The 25,626-nt window shown below is 43.5% G+C and overlaps 1 protein-coding gene across 1 annotated transcript; it reads right to left on the minus strand.

Annotated features, from left to right (window-relative positions):
- Positions 1–23,077: 23,077 nt before the first annotated feature.
- Positions 23,078–24,249, minus strand: LOC145799334 (uncharacterized). The gene is made up of 3 exons (XM_082888891.1): positions 24,120–24,249; positions 23,386–23,507; positions 23,078–23,290 (listed from the first exon to the last, which is right to left on the minus strand). The coding sequence occupies exons 1-3, from the start codon at positions 24,247–24,249 to the stop codon at positions 23,078–23,080; spliced, it is 465 nt and encodes a 154-aa protein (XP_082745017.1).
- Positions 24,250–25,626: the final 1,377 nt, after the last annotated feature.

A 25,626-nucleotide genomic window follows, 5' to 3' on the forward strand; every position in this document is an offset into this window, starting at 1 on the left:
TTGATCCCACCAACCTAATCAAAACCGCCAAAATTGGCAGCCAATTACCTTCCCAAGCCAAGGCCGACCTTACTGCTCTCCTGACCGAGCACAGAGATGTATTCGCCTGGACCCATTCTGACATGCCAGGCATCGACCCCTTCTCCATAACCCACCGCCTCAGCATCGAACCCCACTTTCGACCCCACCGCCAGAAGCAACGCATTTTCCATCCGGAGCGCAACACTCTTATAGCCGCAGAAGTTGACAAGCTCCTCGAGGCCCAATTCATCAAAAATGTGGACTACCCTAGGTGGTTGTCCAACTTGGTCCTCGTACGCAAACACAATGGCAAATGGCGGCTCTGTGTCGACTACTCTGACCTGAACCGAGCTTGTCCCAAAGACAGCTACCCCATTCCCCGCATAGATCTGCTGGTCGACGCCACGGCCGGTCATCAAATGCTCAACTTCATGGATGCCTTCTCTGGGTACAACCAAATCCTGATGCACACATCTGATCGGGAGCACACATCATTTATTACCGACCGAGGTACCTACCACTATTGTGTAATGCCGTTCGGATTGAAGAATGCTGGGGCCACTTATCAGCGGCTGGTTAATGCCGTTTTCCATCACCAAATAGGTCGGAATATGGAAGTCTACGTCGATGACATGCTAGTCAAAAGCAAATACTCCTCCGATCACCTCACTGAGTTACGCGAGACCTTCGCCACCTTGTGCAAGTACCAGATGAAGCTCAACCTAGAGAAGTGCGCCTTCGGCGTAGGGTCTGGCAAATTTTTGGGCTTTATGGTCAGTCAGCGCGGCATCGAAGCTAACCCTGAGAAGATTAAGGCCCAGGACAGCTGGAGGCCATCTAGGTATGGGGGGCCAATGGCATTCGGGCACATGGCAGGTGGAACACAGGTCACATCAGCAGACAAAGATCTGCAGAGTTATTACCACAACACATCACCATTAATGCAGCCCATCACAACATTTATTACGACAACACCTCCCCGTCGGAACAGAGCCCCCTCACCCTGAACAAGGTAAGCTACGGCACAGGCTTTCGGCAGAAGGGGGGCACGTCACAAGGGACAGTGAAATGATTACCAAAGGATATAAGCAAGAATAGAAAGACACGAGGAAGGTTAAGCTTCTTATCTCTCTCTCTCTCTCTACATTTCCTTCTTCCACTGCTAATTCTCTCGCCGAAGGGTTCACTGGGGGACTGCCCCGTTCCCCTTTGGACTTGCTTGCAGGTCATTTGACGGAATCATCACCCTGAACCGGAACTTGAAGAGCCTGGACCAGCCCGACCCATCCAACCGGCCTAGTGGCGGCCCTCAACCGCTTTATTTCCCGTGCAACAGATAAGTGCTTGCCCTTCTTCAAAGTTCTTCGGCAGACTTTTGAATGGACAGTTGAATCCGAAGAGGCCTTCCAACAGTTAAAGCAATGCATGGCCAACCCTCCCCTTCTCTCCCAAGCAATCACGGGCGAACCCCTCTTCCTCTACTTAGCAGTATTGGGAACCGCAGTCAGTGCAGCTCTCCTCAGAGAAGATGGCTCAATCCAACGGCCGATCTATTACATCAGTCGGGCTCTCAGGGGCGCGGAGCAGAACTACCCCTTGCTAGAAAAACTGTCCCTGGCCTTGGTCATTGCCTCCAGACGACTCCGCCCATACTTCCAAGCCCACTCCATAGTGGTCCTCACCGACCAGCCCCTGAAAAAGGTCATGCAGCAACCAGAACTCTCAGGTAGACTGATGTAGTGGTCCGTAGAACTCAGCCAGTTCGACATCTCCTACCGCCCTCGGACAGCAATCAAAGGGCAGGCTGTAGCTGACTTCATCATGGAATTCACCAAGCCGACCCCGACCACTACACCTCCGCCCCCACCAACTCCAACAGAGCCAGAAGATCTTCATTCTTGGACTCTCAATGTCGACGGTTCGTCTCGAAGAGAAGGAAGTGGTGCCGGCCTCATCCTCACCTCCCCTGAGGGCGGCTACTTCAAATGTGCCCTCCGTTTCTTGTTTGAAGCAAGCAACAATGAAGCCGAGTATGAGGCATTGATAGCAGGACTCCACCTTGCCAAGGACATAGGGGTCAGCCACCTCCGAGTATTCAGCGACTCCCTGCTCGTCGTCGGTCAGATGACGGGGGATTTTGATGCCAAGGAAGAAATGATGCGAGCTTACAGGGACATGGCACTTCCCCTTGCTCGCCTCTTCAATACCTTCCACATCAGGCACATTCCTCGGGCGGAAAACTCCAAAGCAGATGAGATGGCTCAGTTGGCCTCTGCTAACCATCCTACTCTCAGCCATGATGTCCGCGTCGAATATCTACACCACCCGGCCATTTCACCCGACCTGCTAGCTGTACGATACATCCAAAACGAACCTATCCCTTGGGCATCCGACATTCTCCTATTCCTGACCACAGGAGCACTCCCAGATGACCAACAGCAAGCTGCCAAAGTCCGATCCCGAGCGTCCAATTACATCATTGTCGACGGTATATTGTACAAGCGCGGTTTCTCCCGGCCATATCTACGGTGCCTCAATCCAGCTCAAGCAACTTATGTAATGCAGGAGATCCATGAGGGAATTTGTGGTAATCATTCAGGTGGCAGGTCCCTTGCCCAGAAGATACTCCGTACTGGGTATTTTTGGCCAACTCTTAATCAGGATGCGACCGACTTCGTGCTCAAATGCGATAAATGTCAACGCTTTGCCAACATCCCCATGCTCCTCCTACGGAGTTAATCACACTCTGCAGCCCGTATCCGTTTGCCAAGTGGGGGATCGACTTGGTTGGTCCACTTCCCACCGGTCGAGGCCAGACCAAGTTCGCAATTATCGCCATTGATTACTTCACCAAGTGGGTCGAGGCTGAACCCCTTGCCACAATCACCAAGCGGAACACCACTAGGTTTATCTGGCAATCGATCATTTGCCGATTTGGCATCCCTCAAGCCATCATCTCTGACAACGGCAAACAATTCGATAACGCGAAGTACAGAAAATTTTGTGCAGATCTCCAGATTCAACCATGCTTCTCTTCCCCCGGTCACCCCCAAGCAAACGGCCAAGTTGAGGTCACCAACCGTTCCCTTCTGAAAATCATCAAAACTAAGCTCGAAGCTGCTAAAGGCCTTTGGGCTGAGGAACTACCAAACGTTCTCTGGGCTTACCGAACCACTGCTCGCACTCCCACTGGGGAAACCCCTTTTCGCTTAACATATGGCGCTGAGGCGGTTATTCTGGTCCAAGTCGGTCTGCCCACTCCCAGGGTTTTACATCCGGATCTGGCCTCAACCGAAGAGCTTTATCGAACAAACCTGGACCTCGTCGAAGAGCTCAGAGAGACTGCTGCTGTCAGATTGGCTTCGTACCAGCAGAAAATGAGAACACACTACAACCGCCGGGTTCGACCACGAGAGTTCTCCGTGGGGGACCTGGTCTTACGAGAAGTGACTCTTGCCACAAAGAATCCAACCGAGGGCAAACTGGCAGCCAAATGGGAGGGGCCCTACGTTGTGAAAGCCCGACCACGACCAGGCACTTACCGACTTCAAGACATGGAAGGCCGAGACCTGCCCCATCCGTGGAATGCGGAACATTTGAAGCGTTACTATCAATAAGTTCATACTTTTGTATTGTCAATATTTTTATATTTTCCCTTTTTAATACATAATGCAAGTTCCGACTGCAGATCTCAGCTTTCATAATTCAACTGTCTGTATGTAGCTCCCATGACATTTTCACTTGCAGCACTTCAAAGCCTCAGCCAGACTGAGCACTTCAAAAGCCTCAGCCAGACTGAGCACTTCGAAGCCTCAGCCAGACTGAGCACTCCGAAGCCTCAGCCAGACTGAGCACCTCAAAGCCTCAGCCAGACTGAGCACTCCGAAGCCTCAGCCAGACTGAGCACCTCAAAGCCTCAGCCAAACTGAGCACTCAAAGCCTCGGCCAGACTGAGCACCTCAAAGCCTCAGCCAGACTGAGCACCTCAAAGCCTCAGCCAGACTGAGCACTCAAAGCCTCGGCCAGACCGAGCACTTCAAAGCCTCAGCCAGACTGAGCACTCAAAACCTCGGCCAGACCGAGCACTTCAAAGCCTCCGCCAGTCGGAGCACTCAAAGCCTCAGCCAGGTTAAGCACTTCAAAGCCTCGGCCAAACCGAGCATTTCACAGCCTCAGCCAGACTTAGCACTTCAAAGCCTCCGCCAGTCGGAGCACTCAAAGCCTCAGCCAGGCTGAGCACTTCAAAGCCTCGGCCAGACCGAGCACCTAAGGCCTCGGCCAGACTGAGCACTCAAAGCCTCAGCCAGACTGAGCACTTCAAAGCCTCCGCCAGTCGGAGCACTCAAAGCCTCAGCCAGCCTGAGCACTTCAAAGCCTCGGCCAGATCGAGCACCTGGAGCCTCGGCCAGACCGAGCACTCAAAGCCTCAGCCAGCCTGAGCACTTTAAAGCCTCGGCCAGACCGAACACTCAAAGCCTCAGCCAGACTGAGCACTTTAAAGCCTCGGCCAGACCAAGCACTCAAAGCCTCAGCCAGACTGAGCACTTCAAAGCCAAGCAGGACCACATTTTTAACACTTAGTCACATTTTGAAGCTTCTTCACAATTCCAGGACCACGTTTTTACCTAGTTAAATTCCAAACATGCTCTCACGAATTTCATTTACTAATCAGATTATCTACCACCTCACCCAGTTTATTTCTCCAATCTTTCCTCTACAAGTTTACAATTAACTGTTTAGTTACATTTTGCAACCTACCCTTTGTCCTCATCCGTGGATTCTTCATCCGTACTTAATATTATGTTCTACAATTTCCTACTCCAATTTTTCAATCAACCACTATCATCTTTTCAATTTTCATACAACTCCAATCGCACTCGCAGGAAGGAACTTTTAACTTTAACTTTGCACGAAATTTTTATTGCACAATTTTTATGACCAGTTTTTATAACAAGACTTCATTCATTTTAGACAATATAGGCCCACACAGTCAACTGGCAACATAAACAAAATAACATTTGTACACAAATTCATTACAATTAAACTATTCATTCATTCATTCATTCACTCATACAAATAACATTTGTACACAAATTCATTACAATTAAACTATTCATTCATTCATTCATTCACTCATACATTTACAATGTGTACACAAGTTCATTAAAAAAAAAAAAAACACACAAACACAGAGCATGCCCTGCTTTTCTTCTTCTTGGTTATTCCTCCTTGCTGGATGCCAGCTCTTCTTCTTCAATGCCCTCGTCCAGGGGGGTCTGGGCCACATCATCTTCACCTATCGTTACACTACTCAGGTCCAAGTGTGGGAACAGCTCTTCAGCTCTGCGCTTGAACATCTTCCAACCGCTGTCCCAGAACTCAACCATTTCGTGCTTGTAGAAGTCTGACTGCTGGAAGCTTTCAATCACCTCTGCCTCTGTCCTACCTCTAGCAGTCTTCCTTGATGGGCCCACCCCCCCAAACTCTTGCCCAGCCAAACTCCTGGCGACAGCGGCGTCTACCACCATCTGAAATTCGGGGGACCCTTTATATTGCTCCACTGCTGCGACGCACAGATCAGGGTAGGCCGCCCTCTCAGACGTCGCCTTCGCCCTCTCTTCGTCCAGCTCTCTTTGCAGGGCCCCCCTTTCAGCAGCCGCCGCCGCCCTCTCCTCTTCCACCTCCTTTTTCAGACTCTTCAGCTTCGCCATCGCCTTCGCCTTCTCTGTTTCCCACTCCCTCAGAAGCCTCCCCTTCTCCTCCTCTGCTCTGGCGCGCTCTTCCCCCAACTCCTTCAACAGATCTCTAATTCTGGAATCTGCTTCATCCTTTTGCCTGACTAGCTCTTCATTGCTACTCATGGCCTCTTCATGCCGCTCGACCGCAACGGCGCAGGCCCTTTCAGACTCTTCCAACTTTTTCTGTTCGCCAGCCAGTTGGAACTCGAGCGACACGACCTTACGGCGTGTGTCCTCCAGCTCCAACTTGACTGCTGGTAGATCAGCATGGGCAGTCTTCCAGTCGGCACTGTCCTTCTTCAATTTGGCCAACTGGGCCTTGGCCTCTTTAGCCTTTAACTTGGCAGCCCCTGCCTTCCTAAGAAGGGCCCCTACCAAGGTAGTTACCTCCATTTGGGCGGAGCATAACCCCCTCAGCAGGTCAGCCTCATTATATCCTGATGCCGCACGCAGAGCTGTCTCCTCCACAATATTCACCAAGCGGTCTGCCCCCGCCCTGGCTGGGCCTTCTTCTCCCTCCAACCTTCCAGCTACCGCGCGCGTATGATAGATTGCTGTAGCCAGGCGAACCCCTCCTTCCTGGGGGGCAGGCCCCTTCTGGTCCTGCTCCCTTCCGCTCGGCGCCGCCTCAGTCAGCCCAGCCTCCACTTGCACTGTTGGAGCAATCTCCACAACCTCCACTGTTGGGATGACCTCCACCACCTCTGGGGCATCCTTAGCCACAGGGACCTCCACCTCAGTTGGGGCCACCATAGCCCTCTTGGCCCCAGACTCATCTGCGGCTTCCTCTGGGGCACTCTTCTTCTTCTTCTTCTTTTTCTTCTTCTTTTTCAGAGCTTCCCCCTCCTTTCTGACCTGTTCTTTTACAGGGTCTACGGGGGGCGGCCGCGGCTCAAAACTGCTCAAGTCTTTTCCCCCCAACGGCCATGGACGCGGTCGGATCCTCTCCCGCGCGATCGGTTGAGGCGGTCGGTCTCCTCGCGCTTCCTTCAACTTCGTGGCCTTGGACAGAACGGCCTGATCCTCTACCTCCTGAGCTTTTCTTCTCGCCTCCAATTCTGCTCGGTCGAGGTCCCCACCCTTCGGCTATGGTCCCAGCCCCGCCTTAAACAATGCGGACGGTTGAACAAGCTCGTCCCATCTGGCCTTCTCTCTCTCTCTCCACTCCTTCACTCTCTTCACCCTCTCTTCCGCCATTGCCCCCAGTCTCGACTCCATCGACCTAGTTAGCACCTTCCAGATGGTGCCCACCCCCACTCTCCCATTAGCAGACACGTAGAACCATCGTGGCCGCCACCCCTTGATCGATGTCGCCAGCCCCGCCACCAATCCCCTCCCCATCACCGCCTGTAGGGTGACCCAAGTTTCTTACTGCCCCACGCCTTGTAACATGAAAAGAACTCGTCTACCGTCATGGCCTCCCCTCCATTCGCCTTGGGCGACGCACTCGCATAGGCCAGCAAAATCTTCCATGCATTGGGCATCAATTGCCCCGGCGCCACCTCCAGGCGATTCAGCATGTCAACCACCACTTGGGGCAATGGCAACCTCAGCCCACCTTTTAGCGCCTCCTCGTACAGGGAAAACTCCCTTGGCCTAGCAGTAGACGGCCTTTCCCTTGATGTTGGCAGCAATAACTCCACCTCTGCCGGAATCTGGTATCGTTCCCTGATAACCTCCAAATCCGCCGCCGTGAGTGTGGATTTGTCCGCCTTAGTGTGCCACTGATCTGGCTCTACCTGGCTTAGTGGCTTTGGAGCCAACATCAGGGCTGACGCCTGCGATTCTCCCACTGGTTCCCCCACCCCCGCCCCTACCATCCTTGTCTCCGTCCTATATCGCGCTGCTAACTCCTCCGCATCATCATCTCCCAGCGGGTCCACCCTCACATTGACTACTTCTTCTTGTGCCATTTCTAGGGCTTGCTTACAAATCACTTCTGATGCAGGAGCAAGGAAGTTGAGAAAATGCTACACAGGTGTGTCGTACGCAATGAAGGAATTAACACTTGGATATTTTGAGTTTTTGTAAAAAGGTAGGTGAGGCGCATTATACCAAAAACCCACGGTTTACCCGTATTCCATGGATCCACATTAATTTTCACCCGTTTCAAAACCTTTCAAATCAACCGCCAAAACCGCCTTTTCAAAACCCCCCTCATGACCTATCGTTTCATTTCTGCTCCAACGCGTCACTTCCCCCACGATATTGCCACGTGTATGGCCACGATGCACTGTCCCCTCCCCTTACCCTGTCCTTTCCATTTCAAATCATCACATGGCCCCACCCTACCCCCTCTCTTTTTGAGCCCCGCGCCGTCCTGGTCAGCACGCCTCACGGTCGACCCCTCCCGCTCGACCACCCTCGCGGTCAGCACGCCTCTCGGTCGAGCCCTCCCGCTCGGCCACCCTCGCGGTCGGCACGCCTCTCTGTCGACCCCTCCCGCTTGGCCACCCTCGCGGTCGGCACGCCTCTCGGCTGACCCCTCCCGCTCAGCCACCCTTGCGGTCGGCACGCCTCTCGGTCGACCCCTTCCGCTCGGCCACCCTCGCGGTCGGTACGCCTCTCGGTCGCCCCCTCCCGCTCGGCCACCCTCGCGGTCGACACGCCTCACAGTCGACCCCTCCCACTCGGCCACCCTCACGGTCAGCTTCTCCCGCTCAGTCCCCCTTGCGGTCGGCACAGCTTCCAGTCAGCCTCTCCACTCGGTTTGCACTTCTCTTCCTTATTACTATTCCCTTCGTTGGGCTAAAGCTACACTCGGAAATGGGGGACTACTGACATGGATAGACCCACAAAGCATACGTTCCACAGCAAACCACCCCAAACCCATCGCTTGGGACCAATAGCATAACCCGGTTGGCAAAGCCCAGGACAGCTGGAGGCCATCTAGGCATGGGGGGCCAATGGCATTCGGGCACATGGCAGGTGGAACACAGGCCACATCGGCAGACAAAGATCTGTAGAGTTATTACCACAACACATCACCATTAATGTAGCCCATCATAGCATTTATTACGACAACACCTCCCCATCGGAACAGAGCCCCCTCACCCTGAACAAGGTAAGCTACGGCACAGGCTTTCGGCGGAAGGGGGGCACGTCACAAGGGACAGTGAAATGATTACCAAAGGATATAAGCAAGAATAGAAAGACACGAGGAAGGTTAAGCTTCTTATCTCTCTCTCTCTCTCTACATTTCCTTCTTCCACTGCTAATTCTCTCGCCGGAGGGTTCACTGGGGGACTGCCCCGTTCCCCTTTGGACTTGCTTGTAGGTCATTTGACGGAATCATCACCCTGAACCGGAACTTGAAGAGCCTGGACCAGCCCGACCCATCCACCCGAGACGGACAGCATTATCACTATATATCTTATTGGAGAAGATTAAGGTAATTAAATAGTTAAACATAAAGAGTTGTTGAGTTGTTAACTCTACAAAACTTAATAAAATATTGAGTCATAAAATTGATTTTTTTGGGATCAAAATAAAGAAAAAAGAATCTTTTTGATTAGCAAAAATGAAACTTTATTGATGAATTGAGAAAAATACAAAAAATATACATCAATAAAGAGGGGCAAGAGCAAAGAACATTAAAGTAAACCCTCCTATTCCCAACTAAGTTGGCATCAAGATGTATACAGTATACACTATCACATGCTAGCTCAAACCAAAGTTGGTGAGAAACTAACCAAAAAAAAAAAAGACAAAGAATACCGGGAGGGGGGAGAGAAGCAAAAAACAACTAAGCCAATGAGCTAAAAACAACAAACAACAGCCACAAAGAGAAGTTTTGAGCAGCTGCAAGGACACCAAACGAAGATCCAAGACCTAGCCTGTAGAAACAAACACCCTTGAGCTTCAACCATTGACGACCTACCTCAACCTCCTCCAATGCATACTCTGATCAGGTTGAGGTTGAAGATAAAGTCACTCACAGAGTAGTGTAGATCCTTGTACGAGGATTTGAGCCAAATTGCAACTCTGATTTTTTGTAAGATCATACAAAACCCAAATGACAGGTTTGGCATCCTTAAACACACATTCATTAGGGAGTAGTGCAAAGAAAAAAGAAAAGGAAATCACATAAAGGATAGTAAATACATTTATCTAATATAACAGTGAAAAGCATGAAAGACAAAGTGAAACAGGTATAAGATTAAGAGTCCGTTTGACTATAAATGAAGCCAAATACTTGGTGTTTGTGGGGGAGGGGATTTCAAAGAAATTAGGAGAATATCATAAAGAAAGGGATGCTCTAGAAGAGATAGGGGGATGAGGGAGTTTAATGAAATGATTGACTAATTACAGCTACAGTCCCGTTTTGTAGCTCAAAAAAGTTGGGGCTCGAAATGCAAAATGACGTCGTTTTGCTGTTTTTTTTTTTTTCCGTCTCTCTGTTCTGAAATAGAGAGGATGAGGAAGAAAGATGAAGAAGAAGAAGAAGAAGAAAGGGGCTGGGTTTCAACATCAACAACCATCATCAACATCAACATCAACATCAACATCAACATCATCACCAGCATCATCATCATCACCAAAAATTTTTTTTTTTTCATTATCAAGCACAGATTTTCATCTTCATCAACCTTATCACCGGCATCATCATCATCAACAAATTTCTTTTTTTTTCATCATCAAACTCGGATTTTCAAAATCAAAATAAAAAAACAAACACAGATCTCGCACCGTCACCCACAGATCTCACACCGTCGCCCATCACTATCTCGCACCGTCGCCATCGTCGCACCGTCGCCATCGCCGTGCCGTCACCATTGCCTAGCGCCATCGCTCTCTCTCTTTCTTCTCTCTTCTCTCGCTTTCTCTCACTTCTCTCGCCCCTGTTTCTGATACAAAAGAGAAATAAGGGGAAAAAAAATATCGAAAAACGACATCGTTTTTCGATTCGGGGGCCAATCAAGCCTTTGACTATTCGAGCTACAAGCTATTTCTCTTATAACTAGCTGATTTACCAATGCTTGGGAGAAAATTCACTTGGGGTAATTCATAGGAAGGGAAGAGGTGTAGTAGGCTAGGTAGATTCCTTCTAAATCTAGAGTGGTTGTATAACTTTAATTTCAAATTGTGGGGTCCGCCTAGAAGATTTTCAGATCATTACCCTATCTTACTTATGGAGGATGAGAGCGACTGGGGCCCTAGACCCTTCAAATTTCTTAATGCATGGATCCTTCACCCAAGCTTCATGAATGTGGTAGAAAAATGCTGGTCAAAATCAATGATAGATGGTTGGGCTAGGTTCAAATGCTTGAATAAGTTGAAAGCATTGAAAGGCACATTAAAACAATGGAACAATGATGTCTTTGGCAATATTGAGTTCAAGCTTAAGCAAGTGGAAGAGGAATTACATGCACTTGATCTAATGGTGGAAGAAGGAGCATTATCAGTATCACAAGCTGATAGAAGAAGGGAGGCTAAAGGGGAAGCATGGAAACTGAGCAAAATGGTGGAGTGGGCTTGGCTTCAGAAATCAAGGCTAAATTGGGCAATTAAAAGGGATAAAAACACAGTTTTTTTTTTCTTCACATTACGGCATGTAGCAAAAAGAACAGGAATGCCTTATGCTCTATTTTGGTAAATGATTCTGCTGTGGAGAATTCTCAAGATGCCAGGGCTGAAGTGAAAAATCATTTTCTTAATCAATTCTCAGAACCTTGGTGCATCAGGCCAGGGCTATTAGGCCCTTTTAAAACCATTGGGGAGGATCAAACTTCAGAAATTTTGGAATAAGATTTTTCTGAAGCTAAAGTAAAGATAACAATTAGGAGTTGTGAGGGTAATGAGGCACCTGGCCTAAATGGATATAACCTCACCATGTTTTAGAAATGTTGGAATATCATTAAGGGTGATGTGCTTTAATTTATGAATGAATTTGATTAGAATGCTAAGCTGGTTAGAGGTATCAACAACTCTTTTATAGCCTTGATCCCAAAGACTGACAACCCCTCAAGCCTTACAGACTATAGACCCATCAGCCTTATAGGTTCCTTGTACAAGATCCTTGCAGAGATGTTTTCCAATAGGATGAAGAAAGTCATGCCTAGAATAATTAGTGATACACAGTCTGCTTTCATAGGGGGAAGAAATATTCTAGATGGGATCTTGATTGCAAATGAGATTGTAGATGGGTGGAAAAAGAACAGAAAAAAAGGGATAGTGCTGAAGCTTGATTTTGAAAAAGTATATGACTCAGTAAATTGGGGATTTCTCTTCTCTATGCTATCTAATTTTGGTTTTGGTTTTGGTTTTAAATGGGTGTGCTAGATCCAAGAATGTGTGACTTTAACAAGTGTCTTTAGTCTGGTGAATAGTTCTCCAATTTTTTAGTTCAAACCACAGAGAGGGCTCATACAAGGAGACCCTTTATCACCTTTTTTATTTAGTATAGTAGGGAAGGTCTTAATATAATGCTGGATAGAGCAAAATAATTGGGTTTGATTAGGGGTGCAACAGTGGGGTCTAGTGACCTTAGGATCACACACTTGTAATTTGTTGATGACACCATACTATTCTCTGGAACTGAATGTGATGAGGTATTAAATATTAAAAGACTATTAAGAAACTTTGTCAAGTCTGATAATCAACTACCATAAGAATGTGGTGTGTGGAGTGGGCATACCTACAGATTTATTTCAACAGTTTGCTTGCAAATTGAACTGTCTTCATCAAAAATTGCCTTTGACGTACTTGGGGATGCCCTTGGGAGCCAATCTTGGTAGAAAAAAGACTTGGCAGCCCGTGATAGAGAAGTTTAAATAGAAGCTTGCCTCATGGAAAAGAAAATACCTTTCATTTGCTGGTAGGCTAACTCTAATAAAAGCTGTCTTGTCAAGTCTACCTGTATATTATATTTCTTTGTTCAAGATGCCAATAGGGGTAGCCAAGGAGACTGATAAATTCAATCAGCTTTTCTTTGAGGAGGTTCAGATTTTAGAAGGAAAATACACTTGGTCAAATGGGGTGAGATTACTCTAAGTAGAAGTTAAGGAGGGTTGGGCGTGAAAAGAGTTGATTTGATGAATGTATGTTTATTGTTAAAATGGTGGTGGAGGTTTAGGGCAGAAGAGAAATCCCTTTGGAAGGATGTGATTTGCAAAAAAATGCTATGGATCATGTGGAATTTGATCACCTGAAATTGTGAGTGGCAACAGGGAATCCAAAATATGGGAATATATTGTGGGAATTGTAGTTTCGAAACCTAAAGTGTTGTTGTTTTTTTTTTTTGTTTTTTTTTTAATTTATTTTTTATTTTTTTCAGAATAACGCTGCAATTGTACTTAGTGATGTGTTGAGGTCAAGGTTTTGGCTTGATAAATGGATAGATTCTGTTTGCTTGAAGGATGAATTCCCTAGATTCTTTCTACTAGCTACAAACAAATCTAAATTTGTGTCTATGGTGAGCTCTAGAGTTGAGCATGGAGACTGGAATTCATCTTTTAGAAGGAGTTTGTTTGAATGGGAAATGGAGGAGCTAGGTAGATTGAAAGAAATGTTGCTTACTGCACGAGAGATAAGGGTCAATGTAACTGATAAATTGAAATGGAATACAGATTCTTCATGAGTGTTTTATGTCTCATCAACATATCACTGGGGCGAATCCTCATTTGGGCCTACCTATAGGGTGACATATATTACTTGGAAGAATGTGGTCCCCCCTAAAGTACAATTCTTTGGCTAGCTTGCCTTGAAGAGAAGAATTAAGACATCTAACTATCCTCAAAGGATTGGGATTCTAGACAGTCATAATAACTTACATTGTGTGTTTTGCAATGAGAAGGTGGAAACAGACAACCATGTGCTCTTACATTGTACCTTTGTCTGGTTATTATGGTCCAAGATTATGAGGTGGTGGGGTATTCAATGGGCTATGTCAGAATCAGTGGATGAGCTGCTACATTGGTGGTCTGGAGCAACTCTGAAAAAATCGGAGGAGAAGATTTGGAGAATCATTCATTTTATGGTGTTCTGGTGTATGTGGAAATTAAGAAATGATTGTATCTTCAATAATGCCCAACCTAGCTTAGATGTTCTTTGTGACCTGGTCAAAGTAAGAATTGCCTTCTGGACAAAGGCTTCTTGCCCAGGTTTGTCCTACTCAGTGAATGACATTATTTTCAAGCTGCATCAGGTCAGATTTTGTACCAGGTGAAGCTCAAATCTGGTTTGGTGTTGGATGCAGGGGTTTTTTGGATTGTCTGTGGCTGCTCCTTTTTCCTTCCTTCGTTTTCCTATTCTCTTTTGTTCTTTTGTTGGGATGATTTTGCTTACTGTGATGGATATGCACTCACATTCTTTATTGATGTTTTCCCGTATTGTTTGTGAACGTTGTGTTTTCGTCAATAAAGTTTTCCTTTTTTGCTGATCTAAAAAACTGAAGCCAACAACTATACCACGAGGGAGTAGTACACAGGCTTCACCAAGTCAAAACCCCCATAGATTATAGCATTTTCCATAGATATAAACTTGAGAGCTTCTTCATTTGGTAAAAGTAGTAGATCTACACAGTTAGGAAATGGAACAACATAAACTACAATCCCTTTAAGCATATGTATTAACTACACATTAAAATAGAAATAATATCTATTAAATTGATAAAATTAGAAAAATAAAAATTATTTTATTACAAGCGTCAAACTCTACTTTATTATTTTATTTTATTTTTGGTGTAATTTCCCCAATTAGTTTTTATGAAAATAAGACAATTCCCTTCTTATGGCATGCAAAAAAGTGAAAAGAGTAAAAAAGATAAATAAATTCAAAAAAGGGACAAAAGGAAGAAAAGACAAACTCACCCAATCATAATTTTTCTAAAGATTAATTATACTTTTCGCCCATTTTAATCTGACTTAAATTTTATTTTAGTTTATATTATTTTAATTTAAATAATTTAATTTTTACATTTTAAAGTCCAGTTTGAATTGGTTATTCTATCTAAATTTCTGTTAATTTCATCTACACGTATATTTTAAAAAATTGACAAGTATTCTAAAATTATTAATTGTAACATGCAGTTTGGATGGAATGATCAAATTATGAATTTGAAACTATAAGAATTAAAATAAAATTTAGATCAAATTAGAGAGATAAAAAGCATAATTAACCCTTTTTCTAATTATTTGTTGATCATTTGGTTAGTTGTGAGATTAATTTCATTTGTCTAACTGTTACTTGAATCCAAACCAGTTGTTTATATTTATTTATTCTATTCTATCCTTTTTATAATTATTTGACTTGGTACATGTGCAACTTTAATTCGAATGCGGTTGTCTAGTAATGATGCTTCTAACTCAGAGTTCTTATATAGGTTTTTTTATTATACAACTTAGGTTAAGTTTGGCAATTAAAAAATAATTTATTTTTTTATTTTTTTATTTTTTTTATCACATCATCTCTTTATTTTTTTTGCACATTTTTCCGTAAAAAAAATAAAAAGTACACTTATTTAGGTCATCCCAAACAATCCCTCATACTACATTGCCTCAAAAATAAAAATAAAAATAAATAAATAAAATTGTAATATAAGAGAATAATAAAATAAGTTGGTTATGAAATTAATTTCATTTTTTCCTGCAAATTCATTATTCAAATATAAGTAAAGTTACAGGTTCGTGGTGCACTTGATATATACATGTACAATTTACATTCCATGTCAATAAAATTTATATAAGGAAAATGTCTCAAGAAATACTAAAATTAGCAGGTGCTTGACAACTTAATTCAACATTTAAAATTAAATATATTAAGTGACAATTAATTAAGTCTGTTTGATAATTACAATTAATATTACTTAAAAAATTGGGTACCTCTTAAAATGTGGATTAAAAGTTTTTTTTTTTTTAAATCATATGAAACTTATTTAATTCTTACTGAATTTATAAATATTAAAGATAAGAGTTGATATACATTATTATAAACTCACTACCGCCACCACCACCACCATTACACCACCACCACCACCACCACCATGTCACTGTTGCCATCGCCGCCACCACTACCATTATAATTGTTATTGTTGTCATAAATATTCCATCATTTTACTACCACTTCTATAGTGACTATTATCATTACTACCACCATTACAACAACTATTACAACTCTTCATCTCTACGACAATTGACACCATTGTCATAACCACTATCACAACAGCTATACAATTACACCACTGCTACCACATTTTTTTTTTGTTTAATCTCCACAACATTACCCTATCACCATCACCACAACCACTATCCGTCAATCTCCACTATCATTGCCATTAGAGGCATAGCTAATGTCATTGCCTCCTCCTCCTGCCCTTCCACTATTACCACTAACTCACCATCACAATATAAAAATTACAAAATATAATTTGAAAATAATAAATTTCAAATTTGATGTTATACATATCAATAACATGTTTTTAGTTGAACAAGTTTTTATCAAACAACTTTTTAATTTACAAAATTCAGCATTCAATTTTCAATACTTAATTTTTAATTTTTAGTTTTCAGCTTTATCAAACAGTACCTAAGTTCTTTTTATTTTTTACCTGGACAATTATTCAAGTGGTCATGGAGAGGGCACTTAAGTGTTAAGGTTGGTGAAGTTTCAAGTTTGAGTCTACTGAGAGATGCCACATGCAGGGACAAAACTTAAATTTTATTATCGGAGGGGCTAAAAGAACAATAATTTTTTTTTCACCATATACACAAATATACATATATGTACAATATGATATATAAATTGTATATGTACATAGAAAAAAAAATTATATACCATAGAAGCAATCTCTAATAGGATGAAAAAGTTTTTTTGATGCAAAATAGAAAGGGAATGCAAGATAAGAAAAGAATGAGATACAATTTTTTATACTAGAATGCTATTTTACGTATAAAATAGTATATATATTTTTAAAATACTATAACAAACAAAATTTTTCACAAAAACAATGGAGTCATGGCCCCCTATAATCTTCTTCAAGTTTCGTCTCTACTGACATACGTCATAATCTAACTACTAATTAGCATACTAAAGTGTTTTATTATGCAAAAATAAAAATATAAAAAATTATTGAAGTGTAGGAACCTGAGTTTAGTGAATTGCCTTTTTTGCAACTTTTTTATTGTTTTTTTTTTTTTCATCTTTAATAAAAAAAAAAATTAAAATTTTTTATATTTTTAAATTCTACTCGAGTAGATATATACTAATAATAAAATAAAAAATTTACTAAAAATGTTAAATATATATATATATATATATAATTTAACTGATCCCAAACAAAATCTTTAGTTTCGTTTCTTGAGCTTTATCTAGTTCAATCATTTTACTACTTTGTCTTTACCATCATCAAAATTTGAAAAAAATACTCCACGCCCTATGTGGTATGGCCACGTCAATGCTCCATAGGCAATGAATAATTGCCCCAAAATTTGAGATTAATTCATGCTAAAAATTCTACAAATCAAAGTTCACACCAACTCAAGCCGAGTTTCCATATGGTTGATGTGGGTGTTGATTTCCAATCATACAACTAAAAAGAGAACTTAGTTAGAGAGAACTAACAGAATAGATTAAGCCCAACAACTTGTAACAAGAAGATGAGAATTCTGTGGTGGTTCGTCTACTTGGGGGCACTTCGACGATCAAATTAGTAAACACTATCTCTCACAGATAGCAAATAGTACTTAAGCTCACAAGAGAGGACTTACCTTAGACCCACGATGGTGCCTTGTTTTTATAACCAGTAGTGACCTGGTCCCTTTAGAAGCCTCACTCCAATGGACTCAAGCTCAACACTCATCCTGGACCTTCAACTAGATAGAGATAAACTCTCCTTAAGCCTTATCCTTATCTAAACTAAGATCCTCTCATATTCTAGGACTCTGGTCCCTTATCTGTTTATCTCGGATTTCGGCATCTCCGCAGATAACCTCAGCCTAACTGAGATCATCTCGATAGTGTAACCAAGCCATGTGGTACCTCGGCTGACACTTCGGCGTCACCTTTGCCACGTGTTGTCATTCACAAAATATTTCCCCACAACTGCGCCCTAAGTTCTATTACTTCAGCAACCTGAGGTGATGAAACCTACACCGTTTGTCAATATAACATGTCAGTTAAATTCACTCTTCTCTTCGAGCGAGATCATGACTCGTCGGCTTCATATAACTAGGACTCAACTATCCACTTTACCAAGGATCAAGAACTAAGAATCAAGTTTTTTAAGCATCTCAACTAAGATCGCTTCTAGATCTGAGGTTATGGCCTCACTACTTCAAGAATTTCAAGAGTTCTAACTGCGCATGAGCTGTCACGCACAGTCTTTTCAATCATCTCCTCCGCATGTCGCCCTATCACTGGCTCATACCTGGCACGCGCCATCAAGTCATGTCGATTCTGCCTAAGCTGCTTGACAGGCACGTCATCCAAGGCAAAATTATGGTTTGTCGCCTTTTGAGTTTTGTTAAACTCTTCTTGCTTCTCTCTCCGTTCTTTTACTTTTGCATTCACAATCTCTCTCTACTCTCAGAACTTCTCTCTCTACATTCTGCCATTTTCAGCCTTTCGAAGGTTTGTAACTGTGCTCTATTCACCACCTCTGGTAAAGCATTCATCATTCTGCTCCGTTCATTATCGCAGTCTGACTCCGGCAATATCTACTCCAACGTTTATTTTCTCCGCCTCAATCGCAAGTCTTTGACTTATTCTTTTTATCTTCAATTTTTTACTGTTCTCTCGATATGCTTCGTCTCCAAATTTCCCATGCACCTATACTGTATCCATTGCCATTGAGCATGTATTCATAGTTGTACTATGTTTTCTTCATTTTTCACGTTCTGAATCAATTTCTTTCTCTTAAATATGTTTTATGCATCATAATTTGTCCTTGAGTTCTTAGAGTATTTGTATTGCTTGTGGTTCTTGCACATTGCCCTACACACACTCACTCAGTGTTTACGGATTTGCAATCTTTCATACTTTTGGATTGTCATCATTGCGCTCATCACATTATTGTTTTTCTCTGTTATTTTTTTATTCTGAATCATGTACCCTTTCTTGCTTGTTTCCAAATCTTTGCCTCTGATTCTTGTTCACCTTTGTAGATTTAGGGTTGGGATTTGCTAGAAATCTTTACAATTTAGGAAAATTAAAACAAAATCCTCCCCCTGATCTTCAAAAGCCCTTACCCTAGTGCTCTCTACGGTTTAGCCGAGGTCTTCAGACCCATTGCAACAACTTTTCTCTAAAATCTTTAGCATAAAAATACCTTAAGCCGATATCATGGGGATGTTCAGGTGGAGGGTGGATATCCCAACCAAATTAGAAAACTTCAGGCAAAAGTTCTCCATCCCAGTTGATGTCCACCTGAGGTTGGCTGGGGAGAAGGACTTAATTATGCCTGGTCAAGACTACATGCCATTCACAGTAGTTTCTATCATTGAGGGCGAAGTCGGGTTTCCCCTAGAGATCCTCTTCAAGGAAGTCCTCTGTTACTACAAGCTCAATCCCATGCAACTGGTCGTAAACTCCTTTAGGATCATCAACAGTATTGCCAAGTTGGCACGTCGGCAGAATGCTAGAATTACCTTATTCGACATCCAGTAATGCTATACTATGTGTGGCCTCAAGACCAACACCGACTATACGTACTACCTCAAGCCGAGATCCACATAGTATAAGTTGATAGCCGACATTCCAGACTCTAATAAAGGCACGACAGAGGACTACCTGATTGTCTCGGGCAATTGGAAGTTCGAACCAGATGATGAGGTCCACCTTTTCCTCTTGCGCCATGAAGTTTTTACGGATGGCAAGAGTAAGGGCCTAGTTCCCCCTCCCCCTTAAAGTCCCATTTTTTACTGCCTTACTTAGTAGTTTTTCTATTTATTTGTTCTAATGTTTTCTTCTTGTCTTTGTAGCTCTCCTCAGCCAGAGAAAAAGTTTCGCCAGTCTTACGTACCAAGTAAGGACTTGGTTCGACTTCTTGGCCTACCCATTGAATTCCGCAAGGCTTTACTCCTTCTCAACTACATCCTGACGTACCGAAGTCCCCTGCCAGACGTTCCTCCTAAAAGCAAGTCTCTTCTATCCGCTATAACTTCGCCAGTCACTTCATCACCAAGGCCAGACCAAGCCTCAATATCCGATTTAGCAGAGTAGCCATCAACTTCTGCCCCTAGTTAATTCCTCCAGCCCAGCGCTAACGCCGACGCCGAGCTCCTGCTAACGCCCCTGCCGACATAACTCACAGCCGCAGACACTAAAGTCCTGTTTTCTCGGCCACAGACCTATCAAACCCTCCAATTGCCCAGTCAACAATTCATTTCAGCCCCAAAGTCACTATTACTGCTACCACCGATGAAATGGACCGTGCAAAAATTATTCTAGACAATGTTCTCGCCGATATCCTTGGCGTGGTGTTAGTCCATTCTTCTTCACCATTCCAGTCCCAACCAAAGCCAAAAGCCTAGAGGGTAAAAAGGGCTAAGGCTAAAGCCACCGCCACAAAAGTGGAGTTAGAGGACACAGTGCTAATTTCTAAGTTGGCTAAAATTGAGAAGACTACTTCGGAGGTTGAGAAAAGGCTTGTTGAGGCTGAGCCATTAGTCAAACCACAAAAAAGGCCGTGGTTCGAAGATACGACTCACCCTTGTGCTTTCCGTGCTGACGAGCCCTGGGTTCTACTCATTAGGGTCGGAGACCGACCTTTGGTAGCCGGGGACAATGCCCTTGACAATGTGGAAGTCGGTGCCGCCCTTTCTTCTACTATCCGACCTCAACCATATGGCTGAACTAACTGAGTATTAGAACTATGCGCTAATGATGCAGCATTGTGTTATGGTAAGATTGTATACTTTGTCTCTTTTCATTCAATTTCCAACTTATTTTTTATTTGTACTTAACCAAAGTTTTCTGTTTTCCTTTTTGTAGGCCATTCAGCAGGGTCACTCATTCGCAGTCAAAACCAAGAAGTTTAAGAAGGAGTTGGCCAAGAAGACTAAAGAGGTAGCCAAGCTCCTTACCTCGCCAAACCCGAGGCTTGCATCTGAGGTTTGTTGGACTAGGCTAAAGTTGCCCGATTGGCCCAAAGCAAAGCTGAGGATTGCACCAAAGCTACCGAGGACATTATCAAGGTCGCCAAGGCCGAAGTAAAAGAAACAAAAGAAAAGGAGGCCCAGGCCTAGACCGAGCTCCAAACGGTGCTTGCTACAAAGAGGCCGAACTCAAAGCTGCAGACGAGAAGGCCTACGTCGAAGGGGCAGCCAACGTCTATAATGCCTAAAAGAAGCAAGTCAATTAGGCATACAATAAGGGTTACACCCTTGGTTGGATGGCTTCTTTGAAGGAATTGGCCATCCCAGACAACTCGTCTCTTCAGGATACAAGCTGATTTGTCATGTCATTCCCTCCTACTCTAAGCCAATCTGAAGATGAGGTTGAGGGAGAAGAAGAAGCCGAGGCCGAAGTCGATGCTGAAGAATTTGCTGGGGCCAAGTTCCCAACTCTGAATGAGCAAGTCCTGGACTTGACTCAGGATGAAGAGGAGGATAAGGTCTCCAAAAATATCTCTGCTGAAAAAATTGCATCTAAGGCCGAGATTGTTTCTGCCGAGAAGAATCTAGACTAGACCCTTCTAGAAGTTGATGCCGAGATAGCGACTAAGAAGAAAGGAGATCTGCCAACCGAGGCCGACACAACACTAATAACTGAGGTTAAGCAATCCGAAGTTAACACCAATGTTTCCAGTTCTTAGGATTTTTTTCTTTGCTTGTACTTTTTTCTTGAACAATTGTAACTTTTTGGAAATTTGAACAATGACAGTTTTAATTTGGTCGATGTGCCCTCTCCTCTGTAGTTTGAACAAGTTTCTTCTATGAATGCATGCTTATTTTTTTCTAAGTGTTAAATGTTTCTCTGTGTGTATGCTTACTTCATTGCTTCTGTATCTTGCATGTTTCCACACTTAGAATATTTTTGCAATTTTTCCAAGTATACCTTAATTGTGCAATCACTTTGGGTTAGAACACATCCGACATGTATCACCTCGGACGCACTTCATCTCGAGTGCAGCCTTAGTTGGTTATCTCACACCTACTTATCTTGGAGTTCACATTTTGCTGTGATCTTGGCCAACGGGCACTTCAAAAACATTCTTTGAATAATCAACAATTATTGTTTCCTTACTTGTACTTGTTGTCTTTTATCAAGACTTCACCCTTCCAACCCTTTTAGGTTTGACAACCTGGTTGGTGATCTTAAGTAACAAACAATTCGAGTGTCCCTTATCTAGATACATTGGCTGACTCCAACTTGTAACTTTTTTCGAAAATTTTAACAAGTGTCAAGCCTATTCCTGCTTCCTGTCCCCTAATGTGAACCTAAGTACCACTTATGTTCACATTAAGCATGCAACTTCAATTTTTTACCGAGGTCTGATTCAAACAAAGATTAGCCGAGGTTTTCCACCTCGGTTTCTCTGATAATTTAACTAAATCAAACTTAGTTCAACTCTGTCGTCGTGGCAAGTCTAAGTTATTCGTCATGTTTCATTTGGATACATCGCCAACTTAGTTCAACTCTATCATATGACAAGTATAATTCAACTCTACCATATGATAAGTCTAAGTTATTCGTTATGTTTCATTCGTAAACATCACCAACTTAGTTCAACTCTATCATATGGCAAGTATAATTCAACTCTACCATATGATAAATCTAAGTTATTCGTCATGTTTCAATCAGAAACATCGCCAACTTAGTTCAACTATACCATATGGCAAGTTTTGGTTCAACTCTACCATATGGCAAGTCTAAGTTATTCATCATGTTCACCTTAGGAACATCATCGTAAGACTATTCAGTCCTATCGCGCAAGTATTAACAATAATTCATAAAAAGAAATTCGAGCTAGCAGTTTATTAATACTTCGACTAATAAAATCATTACATAAAACTTAGAAAACAAAAAATGAAAGGTAAAAAAACTTCAAATTACTTGTGTTCTAGGGTCTTGGCAACTCTTTGTCATCAATGTCTTCGAGCAGATATGCCCCATTGCCGACAACCAAGATCATTTTGTAAGGCCTCTCCCAGTTTGGACCGAGCTTTCCCTCCTTGGGATCCTTCTTATTGCCGGCAACTTTTCTAAGGACGAGGTCCCTAAACTTGAACTCCCTTAAGTTGACCTTCTTGTTGTAAGCCCTACCAAGCTGCTACTGGTATGTCCCCAGCCAAATTACTGCTCTCTTTTTTTTTTTCTTCCAACAGATCTAGATCTCAGACAAGGAATGCCTCGTTGGTCCTATTCTCGAGTCCCTGGGTTCAAATTCCAAGGATGCCGACCTCTAGTGGGATGATTGCTTCAGTGCCATATGCCATGGCAAGAGGAGACTTCCTAGTTGATCTTCTTGGCATAGTTCGGCATGCCCACAACACATTGGGCAATTCTTCCACCCACTTTCCCTTAGCTATTTCCAGTCGTTTCTTGATCCCATCCAAGATGGTCTTGTTAGATGCCTTTGTCTGACCATTGCTCTAGGGAAAGCTGGGGATAGAATAATAGTTTTTGATCTTATACTTTGTACAGAAGCTTTGATTGGCTTGCTATCAAACTGGGTGCCATTGTCTACCACAAAAGCTATTGGAATCCCAAACCTGGTGATTATGTTCTTCCAGGTGAAGTTGTTCACATCAATGTCTCGGATCATTGCAAGAGGTTCAGCCTCAACCCGCTTCGTGAAGTAGTCAGTTACTACCAGCAGGAACTTCCTTTGTCCAATTTCTTGGGGCAGTTGCCCAACAAGATCCATGCCCCACTGGGCAAATGGCCAAGGACTGGATACTGGGTTCAGATCTGCTGCTGGCTGATGTATTAAAGGTGCAAACTTTTGACACTTTTCACACTTCTTGACATAGACTTCAGCATCTTTCTGCATATATGGCCACTAGTATCCCTGGGATATGGCTCTATGGGCGAGTGACCTACCCCTTGCATGGCTTCCACAAACTCTTTCAAGGATCTCATATAAAGAGTCCTCTACCTGTGAAGGATGCACACGTCTCAGAAGTGGTCTAATGAAGGATCTCTTGTATAAATGGCCTTCTACTGAACCTGGCCGACTCCAACTTGGTCTTGTGTGTCTCTCTTCTGTCATCTAGCAGCCTGCTATCCCTGAGGAACATCACTATTGTATCCATCTAGCTTGGACCCATTTCTACCCACATTGCCTTGTACTCTATAATCAGGGGTTCTACACTTGGACCTGACAAAAAAATCAACCATTATTGTCCTTGCCTCACTTGATTTCATTGCACTAGCTAGGTTAGCCAAGGCATCGGCGTGACTATTGTCATCTCGGCTAACTTGCTGTAGCCGGCAATCCTGGAACAATGTGAGCAGCCTGACAACCTCTTTGACATAGGCTATCATCCTTCGTTGCATGATTCACAATAAGCTGGGAGTCACAAAAGACAACTACCTCATCGGTTTCCATTGCTGCTTCTAACTTTAGTCCAGCAATCAGTGCCTCGTACTCTACCTTGTTATTTGAGGCTTTGAATCGCAAACGGATTGATTGCTCTATTATTCGCCCATCTGGCAATACCAAAACCCTCCTGCCCCCGCTCCTTAACAGTTTGAACTTCCATCAATAAACAGGCGGAAGGAATCACCGATGTAGATGTCACAGGGTTTTGGTTGCTCTGTCTTTTTCTGTTTTGCTGGAGTGGGACCCTTTGGCCCCAGTTGGGTTTCTTCCTGCTCCCTTGGACATCCTAAGCCATGGCTTGCCAAAGCCCGCATTGTGATTGCGGCAAGAGTGAACTCGGCCACAAAGTCGGCCAGCACCTGACCCTTGATTGTTGTTCTGGACCTGAACTCCAAGTCGTATTGGCCCAGCACCACTGCCCATTTGGATATTCTGTTTGTCAGATCTCCATGCTGTAATAGGGCCTTCAGGGGATACTCAGTCAGCACCATAATCTTGTGGGCTTGGAAGTAGTGATTCAACTTTTTGGAAGCCATCACTAGGGCTAATGCCAATTTTTCCAATGGTAAATACATGGTTTCTGCACTTACTACGGTTTTACTTACATAGCATACTACATTTTTCTCTCCTTCCTCTTTTCGGATTACCACTGCGCTTACAGCGTGGTCTGAGACTGCCAAGTATAGGAACAATTCTTCTCTAAGTAATGGATTTGACAAAGCTGGAGCTGTTATCAGGTACGTAGTCGGCCAAGAGGGCTTCACACTCTTGTGTCCATAAGAAATCTATGGCCTTCTTTAACAATTGAAAAAATGACTTGCATTTATCAGAACTTTGGCTGATAAATCTATTGAAGGCTATTGTCTTGCCGATCAAAATCTGGACCTGCTTGGCTGATGTCGGGCTTTTCAAATCAATGATAGCCTTGATCTGATCTATGCTTGCTTCTATGCCCCTCCTGGTGACCAAGTATCCCAGGAATTTACTAGACCCAACTCCAAATGCACATTTCGAAGCATTGAGTCAGAGCCAATATGTTCTGAGGATGTCAGATGATTGCCTTCAAGTCGGCCAGATAATTCCCAGTCTCTTTGGTCTTCACGACCATGTCATCAATATAGACCTCTACTGTCTTCACAATCAAATGCTTAAACATTTTGGTCACTAACCGCTGGTAGGTTGCTCCTGCATTCTTTAACTTGAAAGACATCACTCTGTAACAATAAAGTCCTTTCGAGGTGATGAATGTCGTCTTCTCTTCATCCGAAGCATATATTGCTATCTAGGGGTAACCTCTGAATGTGTCCAGGAAACTCATCCTCCTATGCCCTAAAGTGGCATCTACTAATTGATCAATTTTGGGCAGTGGGAAATTGTCCTTTC

This window comes from Camellia sinensis, chromosome 9 (assembly GCF_055761805.1).
Source record: "Camellia sinensis isolate YWXY chromosome 9, ASM5576180v1, whole genome shotgun sequence".
Classification (NCBI taxonomy): Eukaryota; Viridiplantae; Streptophyta; class Magnoliopsida; order Ericales; family Theaceae; genus Camellia; species Camellia sinensis.

Excerpts from the sequence above, each read along its gene's own strand:
- LOC145799334 (XM_082888891.1), bottom strand. The coding sequence starts at position 24,249 with ATGGAAACCGATGAGGTAGTTGTCTTTTGTGACTCCCAGCTTATTGTG. Across the intron at positions 23,508-24,119 it reads AGGATTGCCGGCTACAGCAA|TAACTGACTACTTCACGAAG; the intron begins GTTAGCCGAGAT and ends TCCTGCTGGTAG. Across the intron at positions 23,291-23,385 it reads GGATTCCAATAGCTTTTGTG|AGCAATGGTCAGACAAAGGC; the intron begins GTAGACAATGGC and ends AGCTTTCCCTAG.